Source organism: Phaeodactylum tricornutum, chromosome 19, assembly GCF_000150955.2.
Source record: "Phaeodactylum tricornutum CCAP 1055/1 chromosome 19, whole genome shotgun sequence".
NCBI lineage: Eukaryota > Bacillariophyta > Bacillariophyceae > Surirellales > Neidiaceae > Phaeodactylum > Phaeodactylum tricornutum.
Window position 1 is genome coordinate 647719 of NC_011687.1, and position 18132 is coordinate 665850.

General features: G+C 48.3%; 10 protein-coding genes across 10 annotated transcripts; 7 read left to right on the forward strand and 3 right to left on the reverse strand.

Moving 5' to 3' along the window:
- Positions 1-109: 109 nt before the first annotated feature.
- PHATRDRAFT_48906 (predicted protein) lies at positions 110-1239 on the forward strand (the record flags this gene model as incomplete). Its single annotated transcript, XM_002183363.1, has 1 exon — positions 110-1239. Exon 1 carries the CDS (start codon positions 151-153, stop codon positions 1237-1239), a length of 1089 nt encoding a protein of 362 aa, XP_002183399.1. The 5' UTR covers positions 110-150.
- Positions 1240-1401: 162 nt separating this feature from the next.
- On the reverse strand, positions 1402-1926 carry Sar1B (predicted protein; the record flags this gene model as incomplete). Its single annotated transcript, XM_002183489.1, has 1 exon — positions 1402-1926. A coding segment is annotated over one exon (525 nt), but the record flags the coding sequence as incomplete, so codon positions are not given.
- Positions 1927-2656: 730 nt separating this feature from the next.
- Positions 2657-5890, forward strand: PHATRDRAFT_29967 (predicted protein). The gene is made up of 3 exons (XM_002183364.1): positions 2657-2815; positions 2996-4875; positions 4963-5890. Exons 1-3 carry the CDS (start codon positions 2770-2772, stop codon positions 5650-5652), a joined length of 2616 nt encoding a protein of 871 aa, XP_002183400.1. The 5' UTR covers positions 2657-2769; the 3' UTR covers positions 5653-5890.
- Positions 5891-6304: 414 nt separating this feature from the next.
- On the forward strand, positions 6305-6880 carry PHATRDRAFT_15399 (predicted protein; the record flags this gene model as incomplete). Its single annotated transcript, XM_002183365.1, has 1 exon — positions 6305-6880. A coding segment is annotated over one exon (576 nt), but the record flags the coding sequence as incomplete, so codon positions are not given.
- Positions 6881-7286: 406 nt separating this feature from the next.
- PHATRDRAFT_48909 (predicted protein) lies at positions 7287-8311 on the forward strand. The gene has a single exon (XM_002183366.1). It carries the CDS (start codon positions 7318-7320, stop codon positions 8152-8154), a length of 837 nt encoding a protein of 278 aa, XP_002183402.1. The 5' UTR covers positions 7287-7317; the 3' UTR covers positions 8155-8311.
- An 83-nt stretch (positions 8312-8394) lies between these two features.
- Positions 8395-9324, reverse strand: PHATRDRAFT_39497 (predicted protein; the record flags this gene model as incomplete). Its single annotated transcript, XM_002183490.1, has 1 exon — positions 8395-9324. The coding sequence occupies one exon, from the start codon at positions 9322-9324 to the stop codon at positions 8395-8397; it is 930 nt and encodes a 309-aa protein (XP_002183526.1).
- Positions 9325-9645: 321 nt separating this feature from the next.
- On the forward strand, positions 9646-10672 carry PHATRDRAFT_48910 (predicted protein). Its single transcript, XM_002183367.1, has one exon. The coding sequence runs from the start codon at positions 9740-9742 to the stop codon at positions 10334-10336; it is 597 nt and encodes a 198-aa protein (XP_002183403.1). The 5' UTR covers positions 9646-9739; the 3' UTR covers positions 10337-10672.
- A 481-nt stretch (positions 10673-11153) lies between these two features.
- PHATRDRAFT_39499 (predicted protein) lies at positions 11154-12920 on the forward strand (the record flags this gene model as incomplete). Its single annotated transcript, XM_002183368.1, has 1 exon — positions 11154-12920. One exon carries the CDS (start codon positions 11154-11156, stop codon positions 12918-12920), a length of 1767 nt encoding a protein of 588 aa, XP_002183404.1.
- Positions 12921-12995: 75 nt separating this feature from the next.
- PHATRDRAFT_48911 (predicted protein) lies at positions 12996-15077 on the reverse strand (the record flags this gene model as incomplete). Its single annotated transcript, XM_002183491.1, has 1 exon — positions 12996-15077. Exon 1 carries the CDS (start codon positions 14889-14891, stop codon positions 12996-12998), a length of 1896 nt encoding a protein of 631 aa, XP_002183527.1. The 5' UTR covers positions 14892-15077.
- A 425-nt stretch (positions 15078-15502) lies between these two features.
- Positions 15503-18101, forward strand: PHATRDRAFT_48912 (predicted protein). The gene is made up of 2 exons (XM_002183369.1): positions 15503-17562; positions 17593-18101. The coding sequence occupies exons 1-2, from the start codon at positions 15564-15566 to the stop codon at positions 18069-18071; spliced, it is 2478 nt and encodes an 825-aa protein (XP_002183405.1). The 5' UTR covers positions 15503-15563; the 3' UTR covers positions 18072-18101.
- Positions 18102-18132: the final 31 nt, after the last annotated feature.

Below are 18132 nucleotides of genomic sequence, written 5' to 3' on the forward strand. Positions count from 1 at the left end.
GTCCGCATTCGAGTTCTCGACAAAGTGTGCCGAATTGTCTCTCTGCGTCGACGACGATGGAATGGAAGCTTCTCGTCTTGAACCAGTTTGGATCCACCCGGAGACCAACCGCGTTATTGTAGGACCTTTTTCGGTCTTCTGACTAGAAAAATGCATCTGCGAAATGGCAGGTTAGGGCCGAGAAGTCTTGTCCTTCGTACCGGCTCACTTTTTTCTACGTTCTTGGCTCTGTGCTGGTCGATGGCAATCACAGTCCAAGGGTTTAGCCTGATCCCATCGATCGCGCGATCGCCGTTTCTATTGTCTCACGTACACATTGGCGTTTCGAGACGGAGGTTTTCGTTGCTCTTTTTGCGATTACGCCAAAGCAGAATGGAAGAATGGCGGGACGACCAACGATTGGACGACAACCGAGCGATCAATGGTGTTCCGACCAACACTACGTTACAAACACTGACAGCAACGGCATCCTCTATGAAAAGATTCAAAAGCCTTCCATCAGCGACTTGGTCACAGTACAACGCCAATTCTACAAAATTCGCCTCGACAACATTGGGTGACATTATGAGCAGTCGGAACGGATTGGTCATGTCTCAAGAAGATTCACCCACGTTTGTTGGTACTAGCCGGGATAGCGAGGAGGATCGGAAGGAGAGTGCGGATCAAACATCCGATACTTCACTGGCATCACGCTACGGTATCCACGACCCACTGAATCGTATGGCGCTCACGGCCAACGGCAATTTGCAGCGACTCGTGTCGAGTTACTACGATGCGCCTGTTCAGGTAGTGGTGGATTCGTGCAGAAAGCGTTCTTCCAACGTCTCTAGCAATGTACAAATTATGTCACGTCCAATACAACTTTCCGGAGCGGCCACAGCCCAAGTCTGGGATCGAGTCGTACACTTGACGGTCTTTGGGAAAACCTTTTGTACGGCAACATCGGTCATTACGGTATACGACGAATTATGTCAAAGTTTGGTTGAATCGGGTCAAGTTGGACTGGGACAACTGTTTCGATACCTGGACTTGTTGCCAGAGTTTACGCTTCACAATGCCGGTGTACATCAAACCGGCAAAACAATGGCTACCAAGAAGGTGGGCCGCGGTGGCGGTAGAGGACGAGGAGAGGGTTTTTGGAGAGACTATACATTGAGCTGTGCCGAGATCTCGTGTCGGATACACGAGGACTTTCAACAAGGCATATGGGACTTGCAGCCTGTTCAGGAGGAGCAGTAAGTATAACATTCACCGACTGTACAGATATACTCCGGCGATGATAAATACATAAGTTCCAGTGTATATAATGTTAGCTCTATCGCAAAAGTCATTCACTGTCATTCCCCAGTGCACAAGTACCGTGTCTTGCCGCAAGGGTATATGATTTATTAACAAAGGGGTCTATGTCAGAAAGTTGCTGATCCAGCGGAAAGCGTCCTGGTAACCTTCCCCTTTGAGAACGGATATTCGAAAGACAGCCATCTTGTCTGTACCTTGTGTCTGTGCGAGGTTGTCGTACTCAATTCGACGGCAAATATCGGCGCTGGTGAGAGCTCGTTCCTCTTCGTCACATTTATTGAGTAGTACCGCGACGGGGATATCCTTGACTAGTTGTTCGCCGATCAGGGCGTCCAATTCGTACGCGGCCTCTTCTACGCGGCCGTCGTCGGTAGCGTCAATCATGAAAAAGACCGCCGATACTTGTGTGGAAACGTAGTCTTCCCAAAGATGTCGAACGGCTTCGTGTCCCCCCAAATCCCAGGCTTGAAAAGAAACATTTCCGTACCGAAAATATTCTTGGGAGGGCCGATCGGTGGGGGGAAAGTGCCGAATATCTCCTGTGCGCAAGCGATGCAACAGAGTCGTTTTCCCAGCATTGTCCAAACCTAGTAGCAGTAGTTGACCTTGCTTGTTTGACAAGCCGAGCGACGACCAGAGCGAGTCCAAAAATCGTCGGAGACTTTGCCAGAGCGAGAAGGAATACGCAGACATGTTGGGATTGCGAAGCGAATAAAAGGACTGGCTTTCACAATTTTGTTGCGGTGAACGAGAGACTGGGGCTATAAGAGGTGTACGGGGTCTACAGGGTATAGCTATCGTTCGAATGGTTTCCAGAACGATTGTTCGAGCGCCATGGTACTGTACAAAACGGTTGTTGTGTCTTGAAAGCAGCGTTCCATCGCTGCGTGGATCGGTATTTTCAAGTCGTGCTGCGTACAGCGGGGTCCGCTTCGAAGTTTTACGTCGCTACCACTATAGCGAGAACATTGGTATCTTCGGAGCCTCGAAGGTACGGTACAAATTATACTATCGACGAAGTGTATCGTATACGACATGTATACAATGGAAGAGTGCCTAAGTAGCCAAACACAGTTGACAAGAGGTCTTCGGCAACGGTAGGATTCTTCACGGCCACAAACAGTCTCCTTTTCGCCCGCGCGAACCGCGTCTCACTTACGGCGTATTGGTTGCGTTGGCCAATTATACACTCCAGCGTAAAATAATAGGTAAAGTTTTATAAGATATTCGTGAGGCTGCCGATGTTTCTCAAGCTGAGGTGCACCAGCCCGCCACAAAACAGGAACGGCCCAAAAATGTTCACCTGCCCCTCCCTCCGTGTCTCTTTATATTTGTTACCGTTGCAATTAGCCGGCTGCCGTCTTGGTCCTCCTACGCATTCCGGTCCTTTCCAGTTAGTCGGTCGACCTTCTTTCTTGTCTGCTACGTCTGTTCGTGTGTGCCAAAAGAGGTCCTTTGCAATAATTAACCATGGCGGACTTGACAAGTATCCTGTTGGCTGTTGCCTCGTCTCCTGGTAGGTTTCGTCGAGAGAAAGCAGAGAGGAATCGGCGTAGGGTCTCGTCACGGAACCAGATGACTCTCGTTGGCCACGTTTCCTTGTAGAAAGAATGTCTGTTTGTTTATTTGGTTGTCTTTGTTTACCAATCCCAAATCTCACCTCACTTTGCCTTTGTTTGGGAATTTTACTGCGTAGACCGATCGGAAGAAAAACTACTCGAAGAATATATGCAGTCGAACTACAGTGAGTTCTGTTTAGCTTTGGCCAAGCTGCTCGCTACGGAGGGCGCACCCTTTGCAGCACGTCAAATGGCGGCACTTCAGCTCAAAAATACGGTCCACGCCAAATCTGCCGAGATACTGCAGGAAAAGCACAATCGCTGGAAGGCCACCGACGCCACACATCGAGCCGCCGTCAAGGAGTGTCTCCTTGCAGCGATGCGTTCCGGTGTACCAAAGGTGCCGCATTTTGCCGCCGTCACTGCCGCGGAATTCGCTTCCATCGAACTGCCTTTTAACGAATGGCCACAGTTCATCGCAACGCTCATGGAAAACGTCACTTCGCATGCACCGGAGCCCATCAAGATTGCCTCGTTGGAATGCCTCGGATTCACCTGTGAAAGCATTGTAATTATGGAGGAACTAATGGGAGACAATTTCGTTCCCGAATTGGCCTCTTCCACCGTCGACACCATGCTGACAACGATTGTGAACGGAGTGCAATCGAATCAGACGGATGCGATGCGTCTCGTCGCTCTGACAGCATTGAAAAACTCGCTCGGCTTTGTCCGTCACAACATGGAACGCAAGCAAGAACGAGATTTCATTTTTCAAGCCATGTGTGAAGCCACCAAGTCCAGCGATGCACAGGTTCGGGCTCTCGCTTTTGCCTGTCTAGACCATACCGCCGAACTATACTACGACACCCTACCGGACTATATGACCGTCATTTTTGAGCTCACCACCAACGCGATTCGATCAAACGACGAAGAGGAAACCGTTCAAATGAATGCCATGGAATTGTGGACCGCCATCGCCAGCACAGAGCAGACTCTGGTGGACCAAGACCAGGATGCGGCCGAGAGAGGGCAGCCCCTGGATCGACCTCCGTGTCCCAAATACACACTCGCTGCTATGGAAGCGTTGGTTCCGCTATTGCTAGTCATGCTTGCCAAACAAGAAGACGCACCCGAGGACGACTCCTGGGGTTTGCAAGAGTCTGCCGGGGTGTGTTTAGAGACAATCTCGCAAACTGTTGAAGGATCAATTGTTCCACACGTCATTCCCTTTGTCACGCAACATATCCAGTCGGAAGAATGGCGCTACCGCGATGCGGCTATCGTAGCTTTTTCCTCCATCATGGATGGTCCCAGTACCGAGGAGCTGGCCATATACGTGAACCAGTCCATTCCGGTTCTACTCCGTGCATTTTCAGATTCGAATGAGATGGTCCGCGACTCTGCCACACACTGCATCTCCACCGTTTGTCGCCTCCACATGATTGCTGTCGACCGAGATATAGTGCATTCCATTATCAAAGGTCTAATCGAGAAGCTACGTGACTCTCCTCGTGTTGCTGCCAAAGCGTGCACGGCCCTCTTCAATATTGCCACATCCTTCAAAAGCCCCGAACCCGAGCCGACGTCACTTTTGTCGGAACCCATGTTACCCCTTTTGCAAGCATTGTTACAAACCAGCGAGCGCCAAGATGCCACGGAATGCCATTTGCGTGTCGGTGCTATATCGGCAGCCAATGACCTCGTCGCAGCCGCACCCTCGGACACCACACCCATCCTCGCCGAATTCCTGCCGGTTATCATCGCACGGTACGAAGCGACAATGCACGCACAAGTATTAGGCAACGAAGAAAAGGAAGAGAAGGAACAAGCCCTGGGCTTGTTTAGTTCGCTTATTTCAGTCCTGTTTCAACGGCTCGAAAAACATGACGTGCTTGCGTATGTGGACAAGGTCATGGAATTGTTGCTCCAGGGATTGCAATTGCGGAACGCCTCGTGTCACGAAGAATTTTGGCTGGCGATTGGATCAATTGCCGGGACGATGGAGGGCGAATTTATTGTAGGTATTTGATGTAGTTGCAGCGTGTCCTACCTTTGCTTTCCTTTGACAAGTTTTCGTGGCTGACCTCTTTTGCATCATTTTCAGAAATACATGCAAGCGCTGAGCCCAGCCCTACTGACGAGTTTGCGCGACTTCCACGCCAAGACTCTCTGTATTGTATCTATAGGAGTTGTCGTCGATATTTGCTCCGCGATTGGTGATAAAATTCAACCGTATTGCGACGGTATTATGAGCGCGTTAGTGGACTGTTTGAAAGATTCCGTCATTCAACGAGATGTTAAACCTGTGGTATTTTCCTGTTTTGGCGACATTGCCATGTCAGTGGGCGGTGCATTCCAACCATACCTTCAAGTATCGACGATGCTTCTATTCCAAGCCTCACAACAGCAAGCACCACCGGATGACGAAGACTTAATCCTTTTTGTAAATTCGCTTCGGCTAGGCATTCTGGAAGCCTATTCGGGTATCATCATGGGTCTCGCTGACGGCAACGCCCTCCAAAGTTTTACACCCAGTGTGCCCAACATTGTACAATTCGTGCAAGTCTTAGCGGCCGATTCGACCAAAGATATCTATGTGTTGGAAAAGTCGGTGGCTCTTTTGGGCGATGTGGCGCAACAAATGGGTAGCATTCCTCAAATTCGGGAACAATTAAACCAACATTTCGTTTCAAAGCTGTTGCAAGAAGCTCTCAACTCCAATGATGAAACCACCGTCGACTCGGCTAACTGGGCGGGAAACTTGATCAAGCAACTCATTCGAGGCAACGCTTAGTACACACACGGTTGTGGAAACTAGGGCGTCCTTTTGGACCACGCCGGTCGCCATGGGACGAGATATGATTTCGTTCCGTGGCCACCGATGAAATAGTGAAACATGACAAAATGGACAAGATGGAGTGTACTTATTTTGACACCCTGTTTTCTCCTCTTTTTCGAAATGAGCTATCGAAAATCGTATATAAATGGAATCGCATTAGAAAATTTTTAACGAATTGACTGTGATTATTACCAAACCTCGCTCTAGTCGGCATCCTACAGGTAGAGTTTTCGAGGTTCGAAATTTTACGAGTAGACGTGCAGACTGCCGCGTGGAAGAGTGCCAATCCAACCCGTGTTACAGCGGAATCGCCTATCCATCCAGCACATATTTGACTCTCAAAGCAAACATCGCGCTGGACTATTACCTGTCCAGTTTTTAGCTAGTGCACTCCGCACCCGTGGACATTGCTGGATTAGCATAGAGTAGTTTTTCTTCAAAACGCGCTGTTTCGTACCAAGAGACTGGATCTGTGGAACTGATTCTCACAATGGCCAAGAAGAAGAGCAAGGAAAACGAGACGCCGTCGTCGACGGATAAGCCACTGTCAGACTCTGCAGCAGCCTCTCCAGTGGTAGACTATGAAGAAGATGAACTGGAGCTTTTGCAAGTCGATTTGGGCGATATGGTAAAAATCAAACAGGTATTGGATGAGACGGTGGCATCAGCAATCCTTGAAAATATTGCGGAAGATTACGGGTGGGACAACTTTAAGCTCGGGATTATGGCGCTTAGTTGCGTTTTTGCGATGATTGCTCAGTTCGCTCCGATCCCCTTTCCCGAGTCTCGACCCGTATTGGGAGTTTGCGGAGCGCTTTATTTTGCATTGAGCGGAATTCTGCAGTTTGTGACGACCTTTATCGACAAGGATTGTATCCTCTGGACGAAACCGGCCGATATAAGCGCTAGTACCAAAAACAAGGACATGCACCTGTACGGCCTGCGCATTCGATCGAATCTGCCGCGATTTTCTGAATGGTACGAGGTTATTTTGGAATTTCAAAAGCCCAAGCAAGCTAGCGCCTCTCCTATGGTCAAGCATACATGGAGTATAGGACAATTCTTCGACAAGGAAGGCTATTTTGACGAGATCGGTTTATCACAGGAAATTGATAAGCTTTTCAAACGTTTTGAAGCAAAAGATTACGATAGCGCGGGGTCCGATGAAAAGAAAAGGCAATAAGTTATGAAACAAAGCTATTCATTAGCCTAGCGATTATTTTTGGATAGGTTGGACGGATGGTCAAAAGTAGACTTGTGAACATGGGATACGCCGCCATTCAGACATCCACTCGGAATCTTGCCGCTTTGATTACCCAAAGCGGAAAGTAGTGGACAAAAAAATTCCCGGTCTAACCCTGCGATATCGGTCTAGAGCGAAGAGGAGCGTAGAGTAGTTCTCCCGACTGCCTGTGAGAGAATTATATGAATTTCCGGGTGCTTTAAAAACTTATAGGACCTGAGCGTCTTCCGCCTCATCACGAAGAAAACTCGCCGTTCATAAAAGGTACTTGTTTGTCAGCGTAGATTTTGTACTACGACCAACGTCAGTGTCAACACTGGGACCGCAACCACATCTTACTGCTATTCTAGTACTTCTTGTTGATACAAACAGTAAGTATGACCATTACAGTCCGAAAGGCAGCCGAAGGGGTCGCCAAAGTTGTTGGGCAAAAGGCTGCTGCCCCACATGCGGCGGCCAAGATTTCGCTGCGTTCTCCGCGTGCCGTGACCCTAGCGGAAGCCAAGGCTGACGCCATTCAACCGGCACGGGAGTCTACGAAAACCACCATGACGCCGTGGCGAGGTTGGTTTGAACGCGTTCTGCAAGAAGTTATTGGTGAAGAGCGGGTAAAGAAGATAAAGGACACAATGTTGTTCATGCCAGATGACATCTATGATTTGGAACAGTCGCCGAAACCTTCTCAGAAGATTCCTATTTCTAAGACTGATCCTACCATAACCGCCATGTATCGCTATCCTTCACCTGGTTCCCAGGAATCCGTTCGCATTCCGGAATTTGAAAACGGCAAAGATCCGTACGACACGGGCTACTTCAAGCGTGATACACGTCGTCGTTACCAGTTTGAAGAACTCGGAGATCCCGATATTGAAAAGGCCAAGTTAGAATTGATGGATCCCAACGATCCTCAGGTACAAGAAGACAAGAAAAGGGTTGAAGCTGGCCCTGCCAGTTCTCCGGGAAATAAAGGAGTTTTTGCCACGGGTCCATCGGACTTTGATCCTACAGGTCTTCGCGCTACGATGAGTGTCACCTGGTCCGAACTTAATAAATCGTTGGACGCTCATATGCCTGATCATTTGCCGACGCCTACCTGGATGAAAGACAAGGAAGCAATCATTGCATGGCACAAGGAACGTGATTTGCCTGTGCCAGTAGGACCGGTCTACGAAGGTCTCAAGGTGCCGGTATACTTGCGTGTTGCACGATGGTAACAAAGCAAAAGGGTGTTTGGACATTTTTATCCTAGTGGACCCACCGAAACCAGCTGCTCTGGAAGAACATACTCGTTTCGATTCTTTAGTTGCGAATGAAATTATCGATTGAAATAAAAAGTCCTTTGTGTCTCCTTAAAGGCCTGTTTCATCAATCAATCGTAAGAGTGAAGCCAGTTTGCGTTTACTTGCAATTTCAGTGTACAGGATAGTACAATTTATTACCATTTTGTTTTCCCGTCATCGGCTGCTTCCTCCTTTTACTGTTAGCTGTTGAACACCATCCGGTGAGACTACGTGAATTTGGACATCGCTCGGCGAGCAGCCCAGCGTTGATGACAGTACTTCAACTATTGCTCGCTGCAGCTCTTCGTCATCACACACGACAACAGTATCACTGTCCACGGCTTTTTGCATATTTTGCAGACGCGTCTCTAAAGCCGTCTGGATTTGAACGCCATTCTTGCCCAGACACGCGAGCGATTGGACCCTGTGTACTACACCACTCGGCTCTACAACTTGCAATCGTGGAGAAAATTGCGATAAAACTGCGGTTCGTATGCCCAGTGGCCGAGACCAGCGATCTTCGGTAGCCGTATATGCCGGTCCTTGATACATGTCGTCCACGTCGTAGCCCCAAAATGCCCTTTTGTATTGCGCAATGGCCTGGGCCGTCCCAGTACCGTGGTATTGACTGTAGCGCTCCCAGCGATTCTTGATGTACATTTGCAATTGCCGTGTAAGCCAAGACGCATCGGCTTGAATTCCAGAGCAAATGATCGCTTCATAATGATTATCTTGCGGAGTGTACAAAAAATGAACCAATTTCGGAGCCATCCTTTGATTTTTGCGCCGACCAAATGCAGCATCGATCGAAACAACCCAGTGACTGCTGTTGCGATCCAAAATAACTACAAGGTTCCCTTGAGTATCTGCTGCGGCTTGAGCATGCTTGAGTTGAACGGCGTTTCCGTACTGGTCTAAATCACGGACGGATTGATAGCTCGACGTTGCGGATATTGATGAAGCAGAAACCAAGAGTTTGTTTCCGTAAAGCAACATTGCAAGGGCAAGCAATGACGCCGCTGAACGGAACGACGAGTTTTCCATGGAGAATTTCGTTCTACCGACAAATAAAGTCTCGTACAAACATTCCATCTGGCAATTCATTGTCAGAATCAAAAGACAAACCGAGCGGTGTAACGTGTCTCTACCTTTCTTTAGATGGGAGAATTTACCGACGAATCGGCGACTACCGAACCGGTAACGCCTTTTACTCTCAGTTTATGGTCCTCGATCAAGAATGAACCCTTTACGGCCGTAATCTTTTAAATTTAAATATTAAAGATCGGTTTGATATTGACGAACACTGTTTCATTCATTGGAAGAATTGGACGAGCCGACAGTGACAATGTTACGTGGAATACTGTACGACGTTCACAATTGATTGTGGAGGCAGGCAAAAGTCACGGCCTCGTCTCAAGGCGGGCATTACCGCGGCTCGGACTCTTTTCTTGACATCTAATCCAGACGCTGAATTGTGATTTTCATAGAACGAAGTGTCAATCGGCACGGCAGGAGAATCATGACCTTGTCTGACACCAACGGAAGTTCGCATATTGAAAACGAGCAAAACGCATGGGACGCTATTTGCGTCAACCCGCACGAGCAGTTCGTCATGCAAGGTCGTCAGGAGGGCCGTGACGCGGGGCTACTCGCGGGGTATACTGACGGGAGACAGATGGGTCGGGTGACCGCTATGGATTACGGTATGGAGCTTGGGTTTTTCCGCGGGGTGATCCGAGCCATGCAGCAACAAAATGGAAGCGACCGACACGAAAGAGCTTGGAAAACACAAAATGAGCTAACCGAGCTGTTGGACCGATTTCCAGGACCCACCGATATGTTTCAATCGAAGATTCAAAGTGCTCGGATAACTCAGAGCAAAGGACACGCTTCTGGAATTGATCACATTGAGGCGCTTGACGAAGGCTCTGGGGAGCAAAATGAAAACCCGATCGACGTGTTCTCTGCTATACAAAGAATAAGAGCAAGATTTAAACTCTTCACTACTCAGCTGGGGATGCCAAACTTCTCACTAAGACAAGCCATGGATGCGATGGAGAAGCGAGGGGATAGTTCCAAGGTGGAAAAGGAGAAAGAAATTGGGTTGGATTGGTGAGGATTATTGTGTATAAATGTGACGAATGCGGAATTCGCGAGTCGCGCAAACATTAATGGAAGCAGCAGGCTAGGTCAAGAGTAGCAGGTTTTAGGTGGATCAGCTTCGTTGCTTCTATCCAATCAAGTTTGGTGTGACCTTGTTTGGCGACTCTCTTTCTGGTCGTCCGAAAGCCTTTTTGTGCAACACCGCGTTAATTTGGTTGTCAAGATCAATACGAATTGTTAGGCTAAAGGAGAAATTTCTTACACAAAAAATGCAATGCGGCTTTGGTTTCCTTGATCCGACAGGAGACTTGCTGTTAATTTCTTATTCTTCCCGATTTGAATATCATGCATAAACAAAATAAGACCGTAGTAGCGTCACGTGCCGAAGGCATCCAAGTATCGTTCTCGCAACGGCATACACAAAGTGAGTGTGCTTTTTTTCGGAATGTACATTAGCGGCGATAATCACGAGATTCATTACAAAGCTACATATCGTAAGTGAGGAAATCTCACAAATTGTTTTTCCCTTCCTTTGCGACAGGGAGGTCCGTACGTCGCTAGTCATAACTCGTAGGCAAACGGCATCTCGATGGTATTTGCTAGCTAGAGAGAGATCGAGGCCTCATCCTTGCTCGCGAAACCAAAAGTTTCTTCTGAAACAGTAGATGTAACGATGGGAAACTCACGATAAACGACACAACATTCCGACTTTACCAAATACTTATCCATACATCTTGCCACACGGTTTGTGGACCTCGACGATTGCTTCACGAATCGACGGGAGCGAGGGAACACAGCGCGAGGTGGAGCAGGCAGGTTTATACATTGAAATGTACCAAATAAGTGATTCAGAGGATCTACCAGAGAATCTTTACGTCAACGACGGGGGATTCGAAGATGACGAAGAAGCACGTGTACTTGCGCAGCCCATTGTTGTAGGTTACGTTTTCGGGCCCAAGAAAATGAGTACAATGGGGGTCGTCATGGCTGAAGCTTCAAAAACAAAGTTGTGTACCGACGCCGGGTTTAGCTCGCAGACTTCCGTTAAAAGTGGCCGTCGCGAAGATGATTACCGAAAATTCCTGCCAAGTACAAAAAGTTCCGGCTTAACCCAAGCAAGTCTGGTTTCCCATGAGCAGCATCGTCAGAGTCTGGAACTCAGCAGCCACACTATAGCATTGGAAGGAAGCTGCCAAAGTGCAACCTCCTCAAGATGTGACAAAACAGGTCATGACAAGAAGCAAGCCATAGTTTTTACAATAGGAGAAAACTCCTACAAAGAGGGTATTGGCCTTCAGAATATTGTCCGGTATTTTCAGTCGTCGTGCTCTTCAATCGCTGACGGTTCGGAGTCGACTGGAACATGTACCGCTTCTACATCGGGAAGTCATTTCACTGCGAACACTACCCGTCCCATTTCTAGCTCAGCATCATCACGCATAGGATCCCAGCACTATCAGGTCCGAGTTTCTTTTGTCCCTCTAGACCCAGAGCTTCCTCTTGAAGAACAGCACGGGGGGAAAATGGATATCATTCTTCACAAGCTCACCGAAGATATTTTATGTCTTTCACAGCTTACTTTGGAGCATCCGCAACTCAAGAGCCAAATAGCGTATAGCTCATTTGCCGACATTATTAGAGACGGCAATCTTTGCATCAACACTAACGAGCAGGCAGCCTTACGACGGGTTCATCGACTTTGCCAGTTTCAAAAGGATCATCCAGAGTGCTGCCTCGTAGATAATCCGGTTTCTGTACAGACCCTCATGTCACGGGCCGATATTGCAGACACCCTGAAACGTTGCCTTCGAAGCGTTCAATCGACAAGTGGGATACCGGTGACATCACCAAACTATGCCGTGATTGATGCCAAGGTGCAAAGGGGTACTACTCATTCTATTGCTGGTAGCATTAGAGACGCCAAGGTTTCTTTCCCTGTTATTGTGAAGCCTCTAACAGCAGCTGGGACAAAGGGCAGTCACGCCTTGGCAGTGCTAATGGATGCGTCAGCATTGGATCGTATTGCAGACAAAGTGCCCTGTCTGTGTCAAGAATATTTAAACCACGATGCTTTCTTGTACAAAGTATACGTAATGGGTGATCTTGTCAGCGTCCACAAGCGACGATCGCTCCCAAATTTGCCTAAGGATCGAGTCAGCAGCTACAGCTACGTTGATTTCGACTCGCAACGGCCCTATCCTCGTCTGTCAGAATTTGGCTACGCAAAAACTTGTGAAGTACCCGTGACGCACAGCTATCATGGAGAGAAGCGAAGGAGATCATTAGAGACAGAGCCGTTGGGAGGAAGACATATGCCTCTACGGCCAGTCGTAAGCAAAGAAGAGGTTCAACCGATAGTGGATGCTCTCAAAGCAGCCTTCGGACTAGAGCTTTTTGGGTTTGATGTGTTGGTGACCTCGCCACGGCAAGCTGATTTATTGGAACGGCACATGCTTGTCGTCGATGTCAACTATTTTCCATCCTATAAGGAAGTACCCAATTTTCCCGCGCTTCTCGCCCAGTATCTGACCAATCGAGCGATACAAAGTAGGCAGCGAATTGCGGGGCAGGCCAATTTCAAAAATTTCAATAGCTAGCTGCTATTAATATCTATACAATTTGCTGTTTAGGACTCGACGAATACAATGGAGCAATCTAAGCTCTCTGCAGCTTTATGTCGTATCCATATGTTCGATGTGTAACTTTTTAGAAAAGTGTTTCGATCGGTCGCGAACTTGGTTAGGCGACGACGGCATCTTTCCATCAGATATTCCCAGGTGTCCGGCGTTCTGCTCGAAGGAGTGGCAGTCTAATCGCCGCTTGACGGATTTAAGATGTGCTTCGCACTCATCACGGGATCCGCTAGGGTTCAGCAGCATCCACTTGACTTGTTCGTCCAAATACAGGCCAACGGTGGGTCCCCTAGGCAAATCCAAAGACTGTATGACAGCCTTTCCATCTAAAAGAGGACGCATTTTCCAGCATTCATCCAAATTTAACTTGATTATAGTTCCATAGATCGTATCAGAGAGACATACCCAATCGACTTTGCGGAGGTTGAAACCATCGTCTCGTCGCTTTTGTTGCCGGAGCTTGACAATAGTTGCCATCAACAAGCATGTGACCCACAATTCTTTAGTGGCACGAAGCTGCATACCAACATCGACGCGAGAGAAAGAAACAACATTACCACCTTCAAAGCCATCAGCTGCTCCGGTTAACAAAGAAATCATATTGTCCACATTTTCGTACAGCGTCACCATCGCTTGGATATCTTTGTTTTTGAACTTTATGCCTTCGCGAAAGACATAGTGGATAGCCAACAATTCTTTATCGAGCTTTTGTCGTTCTCCATAAAGCAAGGTGCGAAACGGCAACATAAAGACTCCCAAAGGTAACAGTCTCTTGTCGTATCCGGACTTTGCCGCTTGTTTCGATGCCGTCCTGATATGTGATGCGACGACAAACGGAGCAAGCTGCAACAAAGCCCGCGACTCCTCCCACCCGAGTTCTCGCAGTTTCCGGATATCGTTTGAATCATGCTGTCCCGTGTATGCATTCCCTAGGATATGTCCTTTGATAAAAGATACGTTGTCTTCTCCTACCTTGGGTAGACAGAACACGCTGCCAGCGAGCTTAAGACGAGCAATCAAGTCCATTGCCATTATTGGGTTGGCACCTCTACCGGACAGCATCCCTTCTAGCTCTTTGCCGACACGCTCTCGCGAGACTTTCACATGCAAGGCTTGGTGAATTTCTGTGCACATACAGGCAGCTTCCAGTGCGGGATCTAGTTCAAAGTCATAGCGTACAGCAAAACGGATGGCCCGAATTACACGAAGCGGATCATCTAGAAAGGTACGGACAGGCTCCAACGGAGTAACGATTCGTCGTGATATCAGGTCCGGGATGCCTGATTTTGTCCAGTCTTCCACTAGTCTTGTATGGAGATTAAAAAACAGAGCGTTCACGGTGAAATCACGCCGCTTCGCGTCTTCCAATGGCGACCCAAATCTTACGATAGGAATCCGACTATGATCTTCATACAGTTCCTCTGCGCGCAGATTACAGAAGTCCACTTCTATGCGACCAATTTTCATGGTGGCAGTCTCCAAGTGTTTGGATTGCGAAGGATTGGCGGCAATGACTCCTATACGACCGGCACTCTGTTCCGTCGAATTTTGTTGAAGGTAGCCTTGCACGAGCTTGGCAAATTGCACTCCTGTCAAGGAATCGACGGCAACATCCACGTCATGAGTTTCTAATCCGAGCAGTTTATCGCGTACCCAACCTCCAGCGACACGAATTTCCAGTGGTGTCACCGACGTTGTAGAACCGCAGTGGTCTTCTGGTATTTGAAGCTTCCCGCGTACATACAGATCAGCAGTAGCAACAAGCGTTTGGAACAGCTTTTCTTCGTCGGAATCAAGTGAGATCTGTACCGCTTTTCTCGATAGTAAAGCACGCGTTTTGCTTCCGTTGGCCAACGTAACAATCGTGGTAGGAATCGAAGCTTGTTCGGTAGTGAGACTCTGGCTGGTAACAGACGTTTCGGAATCAGACAGCATGCCAGCTAACTGTCAATGCTACTTTTGGAGACGACTTATATATAGGGCGTAAAAAGCGCAACGATGTAATGATAAGATAGTCTCGTGTTCCTTCACAAAGTTCTTGTGTAAGTTTGTTTTCTATCAGTATCAGTAACAGTACACGAGTCGAATGTAAGGGTTAGTAGTCATGCCGTGCCATTCATATCCAGAGAACAAACTGACAAGAGACGGAGAAAGCGTGGTGTGCTGATTATGAACGTCCGCTCGTTTTCCTGCCGCTCACGAAGAAAGGCGTTGGAATCGGGTCGACCAATAAATTTACCGGTAAACTCAAACGATACCAGTAAGTTTAAATTTAAATTGAACTTGTCTATTGACGGATTGAAAGAGACCAAACGACGCGGATCCATCGGAAGAATCTGGAATTCAATCAGCATATCAAATTACATATTGAAATCGACTTCAACGGTATTGACTGTGAATCCCATTCTCTACTTCTCTACTAGTAGGGCTAGAGGGTATGGGTACCGTCAGGTGTTCGGCCAATGAACTAATTACCGGCACACACCCTGTCGAACGCCGCTGATTTCTTCTCCGAGAGGAAATTCACTAACACACAACAGTACAGGTTCTACTTTTGGAGAATGTGTAACAGCAAGTCGCACATTACACGCTAAAAGCCGAGCCAAAATGGAACCAACACCATCAGCCGACCTCGCCAGTCCGATGGCAACTACCACTCCAGTTTTATCAGAAGCCACTCGCGCCGCTGTGCTCGAAGCCGAAGGCAACAACGTTCCGTCCCACTGTTTGGTTTGCTACGGCGACCTTACTTTGACAACCATAACGCCTTGCCATCATAACGAAATCTGTGGGGTTTGCCATTTGCGTTTGCGTCATTTGCACCGCGACAAAAAATGCCCCATCTGCAAGTCAAAGAATGACCACGTGATTGTAGATCAACCTGGAAAAGAGTTTGACGAGTACCCCATCTACGGCAATGAATTGGGGACTGCCTTTACCTACCGCGACGATGTCGGAATGTTTTTCTTGCTGAGTTATTATGAAACTGATATCAAGCCGCTTTTTGGTTACCACTGCACCGAACAAGGTTGTACCTACGACGGGAGCAACATGGAAAATGTGGGAAACGCCAACGCCTATACGAAAAAGGCACCAAACCCCACGCGGGGATTGGTGGACCACCTGCGAACCGTTCACCGCAAGGCATTGTGTCAGCTTTGCGTCGATCACCAACGTGATTTTGTGTCCAGACTTTCACGATTTTCACCGAGCGGTCTGAAAAAACATCTAGCGAAAGGTGATGGCCCCATGTCTGGCTTTGAAGGACACCCTGCTTGTGAATTCTGTAGGGGTCGAAGGTTCTACGATATAACTGAGCTTCATCAACACCTCAACAAAGATCACTACAAGTGTCACGTCTGCGAAAAGCAGGGGTTGCACAATCAGTTCTTTAGTACATATCAGTCGCTTGAACGACATTTTGATTCGCAACATTTTCTCTGTAAGGATGTCCAATGTTTGCAAGCGCGATTTACAGTGTTTGAGAATGAATTGGATTTGCGGCATCATGAGCGCCAAGTGCATGGAGGTGTAAGCTCGGGCTCATCCAAAATACAACTCGAATTTCGTGTCCGAAGGTCAACGGAAGATCCTAGCCAGGAAATTCCTACGACTAACGATTTTAATTATGGCGTTGATGGACAAGCGTTTGTACCGCAAGCTTTGCCACAAGTAGCAGGGAATGTTTCCTTGCACCCTATGCACGTCGAAAGAACCGCCGAGTTAAGACAACAGGCGGAAGCTTTGAGACAGAATTATGGCGCGTCAGACACGACTGAATCATTTCCTTCTTTAGCGGAGACAGACGCTCAAATCGATGAAGCCGCTACCCAATCGTTACGTCTGGGCTGGACGTCTGGGCTATCCATGCAGCGTATGGGAGGCAGAAGGAAGAACGCGGGGCAGGTGACCGAAGAAGATTTTCCCACTTTACGGCCGGTCGCGAAACAACACTCTAGTGCCATGTTGAAACTGCCACCGAAGGGCCCGACCATCCAAAATCGGTCAATGCAATCGACATCAAATGGGAAATGGAGAGGAACCGTTCCATCTGTTGCGATTTCTCGCACCACGCCCGCATTTCTCACCCCGTCATCAAATGGTGCAGTTTCGAACAACGGCAAAGTCAATTTGATAGCCGCAGATTTTCCCACCCTTGCTGCTGGTCCCAAGGCCAATCAATATGCCGCGGCTGACGCTATTACAAAAAGGAATCGTGCACGAGGCAACCTGCCTCCTTTCAACAGCGTAACCGATTTTCCTCCGCCCCCTTTGATGCCTTCGACAAGCACATCGGCTCGAAATCGAATGTTGGTTAGTAACGTTCGCGAAACTAAAAGTCCTTTGGTAGCTGGCAACACGTTAAATGGTCGCACGTCGGTGTCCAACACCAAGGTTTCTGTAGAAGATATGAAAATCACGCTGGGAGTGAAAAGCTACAAGAGGTTAAAGCAGCTTACAAAAGAATTTGCGAGTAACGCACTTGACCCCGACGCATACATCGACCACGCTGCTGCAATTTTTGATAAAGGCTATGGAGACTCGGATTTCTGGAGGTTCTTACCGCCTCTCTTGTCGTCATGCCCTAACCATGTGCAAGCCGAACGTGCCTTAATACATATGGAGAGTTTTTGAGGCTTGAAAGGCAGCAATGGGAACATTGTTGATCCCAATGTGGGACACGGAACGGCTGGTCTAGCAGCTAGCGAGTGGAATTCTCAGGGTCCCACAATGGTCCCCGATCCTGTCGAACCAACCGAAGCGAGCCATTGGTTGTCAACTTCGGCTCGAACTGCCGCGCAGCCAGCATCGTCCGTGGTGACGTTCCAGCCAGCTAACCGCCCACACACTCCACTACTGACCCGGAACACAACTGGGAAACAGACGAGCGCCTGGGGCGGTGCTACTGGCGCTTCGTCCGTTGTGAGGGCAAAAGCACCACCGGGATCGGTTGCTGTAGCTGCAGCAAATACTGCGCCTCAAACAGGGTCAGCAACGAAGTATATGGCCCGAGAGCAAAAGCAAAAAAGCGCCAAGGCTCAGCAGCGGCAAGAAGGCAAGGGCAAAGGCAAGAAGAAACAAAATAGCGAATTACGTCAACTAGCATTTGGATAAATCGAAATAACTCCTCCTTCTCGCAGCGTTTTCGTTGTACACCATGGTTTCGACGGACGCA

What these genes read in the sequence shown, in the direction of transcription:
- PHATRDRAFT_29967 (XM_002183364.1), top strand. Translation starts at nt 2,770, where the DNA reads ATGGCGGACTTGACAAGTATCCTGTTGGCTGTTGCCTCGTCTCCTG. An exon ending in GGCTGTTGCCTCGTCTCCTG is followed by an intron (nt 2,816 to 2,995) that starts GTAGGTTTCGTC and finishes TTTACTGCGTAG; the next exon opens with ACCGATCGGAAGAAAAACTA. An exon ending in CGATGGAGGGCGAATTTATT is followed by an intron (nt 4,876 to 4,962) that starts GTAGGTATTTGA and finishes CATCATTTTCAG; the next exon opens with AAATACATGCAAGCGCTGAG.
- PHATRDRAFT_48909 (XM_002183366.1), top strand. Translation starts at nt 7,318, where the DNA reads ATGACCATTACAGTCCGAAAGGCAGCCGAAGGGGTCGCCAAAGTTGTT.
- PHATRDRAFT_48910 (XM_002183367.1), top strand. Translation starts at nt 9,740, where the DNA reads ATGACCTTGTCTGACACCAACGGAAGTTCGCATATTGAAAACGAGCAA.
- PHATRDRAFT_48912 (XM_002183369.1), top strand. Translation starts at nt 15,564, where the DNA reads ATGGAACCAACACCATCAGCCGACCTCGCCAGTCCGATGGCAACTACC. An exon ending in TAACCATGTGCAAGCCGAAC is followed by an intron (nt 17,563 to 17,592) that starts GTGCCTTAATAC and finishes AGAGTTTTTGAG; the next exon opens with GCTTGAAAGGCAGCAATGGG.